Genomic DNA, 4,486 nt, shown 5'->3' with positions numbered 1-4,486 from the left:
GAAGAGAGGTGAGGTTGCGTCTAATGTGGACGCCACTTGCATTGCTCTTGAGGCATTAGAGCAGTAAAGGGTGGAGTACAAATACCATGTAAGAGTTTCCTTTTGCTCCCAAGTAAGGGACAAAGTCTCCCAAGATTTCCTTGTAGCATCAGGCCTCTACTTCCATTATGAGTTGTGAGAGAGTCTAGTCCACAAGAACATTTGAGGGCCGTCAAAAAGGGCCCTCTAAGATAATTCGTAGAATTATTTTCTCATGCCACCGTGGAAATGTTTAGTAGGGTCATATCCTGTGATTTTGTCAAAAAGTCTCATTTCATGTACATCCTCCCTCTTTTTTACATTTATGATGCATGCTAACCAAAGCCCTGGAGGATTGTGTTGGCATACGTGGGGCCAAACTTATATCAAACCTCAAGTACATCTCAAGGGGTTGTTTACCTTGCCAAGCCCAAGATGACACAACACTGTACGTTTTTTAATAATATTTATGGATGTAATATTATATACTCATTTGAGACCATAATCTTGACAAGAAAAAATGAGAATAAAAGTGACCTGCTCACTCATCAAGTTGGGGCAAGAGAAAATTCTGAAAATTAAAAGGTTTTACTACCACAACCCTTAAAAATTCGCCTACCTTCAACTCAAATTTCAAAATGTAATTTTCAAAAATCTGAAGTTGGATTTACACTAAACCCCAGCTTTTTTGGAGCACTTAGGAGGAACCCTTGCGAAAATTAGAGGTAGGACGTAGAGGCTTCTAGAACCCTCGGAAAGGAATGTTCGGGAAGCAGGTAGTAGCTCCAAGAAGGCCCTCCTCCGCTACTACTACGTTTATAATAAACCTCCACAGAGCGACTCTCCTCATCTCATCGCATCTCAATTCGCGCGCCCTCACAGCGGCTACATAATATATATACTCTCTCTCTCTCTCTCTCTCTCTCTGCTGCCTTCCTCTGCCCTCACAGCAGTTAGCAGTACAGCAGTACAGTACAGTAGAAGGAAGAAATGGCCCTCTCTTTGTTCGGCCGCAGCAGATCAGGCGAAGATCCCTTCGACTCCCTGCTCTTCGATTCGCTCGCCTTCCCGTCTTTCTCTTCCTCTCTGCGCGCCAGCTTCCCGGAGCACCCCAGCTTCGCCCGGGACGTGGCTGCGGTGGCTAATACGCAGGTGGACTGGAAGGAGACCTCGGATTCCCACATCTTCAAGGCCAACCTGCCTGGTAAGGATATCGCCCCCCCGCCCCTTTCCCCCTTCCTCCTCCGTCGCTTTTATCGGAATTGACTGCTCGAATATTCGCATGAGCAAAGTAGTGTGCCCCCGTGTGTGTGCTCTGCAGGTCTGGCCAAGGAGGACGTGAAGGTGCAGGTGGAAGACGGGCGCGTGCTGCAGATCAGCGGCGAGCGCAAGAAGGAGGAGACGGCCTCCTCGGACAGGTGGCACCGCGTAGAGCGGGCGCAGGGCAGCTTCCTTCGACGGTTCCGCCTCCCCGACAACGCCAAGGTGGAGGAGGTGAAGGCGGCCATGGAGAACGGCGTGCTCACCGTCACCGTCCCCAAAGTGCCCCCGCCGGAGCCCAAGTCTGCCGTCAGAAGTGTCCAGATCTCGGGCTGAGAGAAATCGTTCAAAGACTCTCTCTCTCTCTCTCTCTCTGGCTATGTATGTGGTCGAGTGATGGTCGTCATGTGTGTTTATATTACAGGGGATGTGTAGTAGAGGGACCAGTTTTGGGTGTTCTTGTAAAAGTTTTTTTTAAAAAAAAAAAGGAATGTATGACAACTTCTCTTTTTAAAGGATTGGAAGCCTTTGTCGATAATGTCTATCTAGCTTAGCTTGTTCAACATCACGGACATGTATGATCATTTGTTTTGTTGATGTTTAGCATATATGAATGAGGAGAGAGAGATAGTGAGAGGATCGGCTATATGGATGAAGTGGTACATTAAAAGCTATTATACTTGCCTCTTAGCCATGCCACAAAATTTTGAGGAGTTGTCGTCGTCACTATCTCCAAAGTTGTCATAAATATGTAATGGATCTAACTTCCATCAATAATATGATGCTGATCTTGGAAGTAGCGATCTATCTTTGATGTAGACGACGTCAAATTTAAGTAACTCTTCTTATGTCATAGCAAAACCTAGAAGGTGCACTTGGATTGTTCCCAAAGTGAGCGTAGTTGATCTTCTCTTAGTGGGTGTTTTTCCTTGCCAATCCATTCAATGTACACTCCTTAATGACCTCATACCATTGTTTGGTACGAGTCTTAGCAGTCCATCTTCGCTAGAGGTTGTTTTGTTTGGGCTTTTTCTTTTTTCATCTTCTTACCTATGTGGTAGTAGATATGTATTATTTCCTGAAAGCTCAAAGTTTCCTTGGGTACCCAATTGTGTAGGCATGGTACACATGGATCTCCTTGGTCTTCATGGTAGTATACACATGATTCTCCTTGTTGTGACTCCTCCCTCTCTTTTTATTTGCACAATGTATCTCTTGGTATAGCAACCACAAAAAATGTAAGCCCAAGGATATACCACCTGCGAGTCAACATGTTTCCCTTTAGTACACATTTTTCTTAGTTTAGTTTTGTATACCACCATACACATTTGTCTTAGTTTAGTTTTGTGTAGCACAATATGATGGCTCTTTTATTTGTCGCGTACTAATTAGTACATTTTAAGTGTACACAAGGCTTGTATATGGATGAGATGGTACTCTATAGGTTATTTTTGTACTTGCCTCTTAGCCGTGCCACGAAAATTTGAGTTATCATCATCTCCAAGTTGTGATAGCTATCCCCTGGATCTAACTCCCATGCGTATAATCATGATTTGGAAGTAGATATCTTTGATGGAGAGGTGGTGTTTTAGTCATTTGTTGAAATAACTCTCAATATTTCATTGTCTAAAACACAAGGTACATCAAAGGTTCTTCCTCTCTATTAACACAAGTATAAGATTTGTTGATCTTCTCTTAACATGTGCATTTCTTTGGCAATCTAAGCTTTGTGGTGCATGTATTCCTTTGAGCTGAAAGTATCATTTAGTACTAGTCTCATTAGGCATTGTTGGTGGCTAAAGGTGGTTGTTTGGGATTCCTTGGCATTTTCTTACCTATGTGGTAGCTATTAATTATTTCTTGAGAGCTCTTAGGACATTCTCATCAGTCATTTGTGATGCTCGAACATTGTATGGTTGTGATCAAGGATTATAATAATGATTCGTATACTTAATAAGGGATATGAATAGGTATGATGAACATCCTAAGGTTCAACACTCCATTTTACCTAAACCCCATTCGACTGCCCTTTAAAGGAAGCTTGTATTTAAACCAATTGTATGCACCATTCGACTGCCCTTTAAAGGAAGCTTGTGTATAAACTAATTGTATGCACCAAAAGAAAACCCTTCACTTATTGTGCAAAAGCTATAGGTGACCATCTTGTCATAAGACTCCTCAAAGGCGAGGGCTACTCTATCCATGAAAGAATAAAAGAAGATATATCAATAAAATAATAAAAGAAGAACTTTAGCATGTTGTTGTGGTGGGTATCCAGCATGGGGAGGAAAATCTAGTTGTTTACTGTATAAAAGTGAAGCAAAAGAAAAGAAAAGCCATTCCCTATAGCATTTCATCATCCTACAAAGAAAAAGTAAGTGTGATTAACGTTTCTATCTCATGCAAGTCAAAGTTGCATATCTTCTTATTTTTATACAAATACTATAAGATAAATCAAGCAAAATGGCATAAATTAGGATTTGAATTCATTAGAAAGATGGTTCTCTCCAAAGTTGTCATGAATATGCAATGGATCTAACTTCCATCAATAATATGATGGTGATCTTGGAAGTAGCGATCTATCTTTGATGTAGACGACGTCAAATTTAAGTAACTCTTCTTATGTCATAGCAAAACCTAGAAGGTGCACTTGGATTGTTCCCAAAGTGAGCATGGTTGATCTTCTCTTAGTGGGTGCTTTTCCTTGCCAATCCATTCAATGTACACTCCTTAATAACCTCATACCATTGTTTGGTAGTACGAGTCTCAGTAGTCCATCTTCGCTAGAGGTTGTTTTGTTTGGGCTTTTTTTTTTGCATCTTCTTACCTATGTGGTAGTAGATATTTATTATTTCCTGAAAGCTCAAAGTTTCCTTGGGTACCCAATTGTGTAGGCATGGTACACATGGATCTCCTTGGTCTTCATGGTAGTATACACATGATTCTCCTTGTTGTGACTCCTCCCTCTCTTTTTATTTGCACAATGTATCTCTTGGTATAGCAACCACAAAAAATGTAAGCCCAAGGATATACCACCTGCGAGTCAACATGTTTCCCTTTAGTACACATTTTTCTTAGTTTAGTTTTGTATACCACCATACACATTTGTCTTAGTTTAGTTTTGTGTAGCACAATATGATGGCTCTTTTATTTGTCGCGTACTAATTAGTACATTTTAAGTGTACACAAGGCTTGTATATGGATGAGA

General features: G+C 41.4%; 1 protein-coding gene across 1 annotated transcript; it reads left to right on the top strand.

Moving 5' to 3' along the window:
• The first annotated feature begins 874 nt into the window (after positions 1 to 874).
• On the top strand, positions 875 to 1,879 carry LOC147617773 (18.1 kDa class I heat shock protein-like). The gene is made up of 2 exons (XM_086776013.1): positions 875 to 1,222; positions 1,340 to 1,879. Exons 1-2 carry the CDS (start codon positions 1,009 to 1,011, stop codon positions 1,612 to 1,614), a joined length of 489 nt encoding a protein of 162 aa, XP_086632139.1. The 5' UTR covers positions 875 to 1,008; the 3' UTR covers positions 1,615 to 1,879.
• Positions 1,880 to 4,486: the final 2,607 nt, after the last annotated feature.

Source organism: Cibotium barometz, chromosome 36 (genome assembly GCF_041138505.1).
Source record: "Cibotium barometz isolate CiBa-2024 chromosome 36, ASM4113850v1, whole genome shotgun sequence".
In the NCBI taxonomy this organism is placed as follows: Eukaryota; Viridiplantae; Streptophyta; class Polypodiopsida; order Cyatheales; family Cibotiaceae; genus Cibotium; species Cibotium barometz.
The sequence above is the reverse complement of the archived record's forward strand: the minus strand, read 5'-3'. Positions and strand labels throughout refer to the sequence as shown.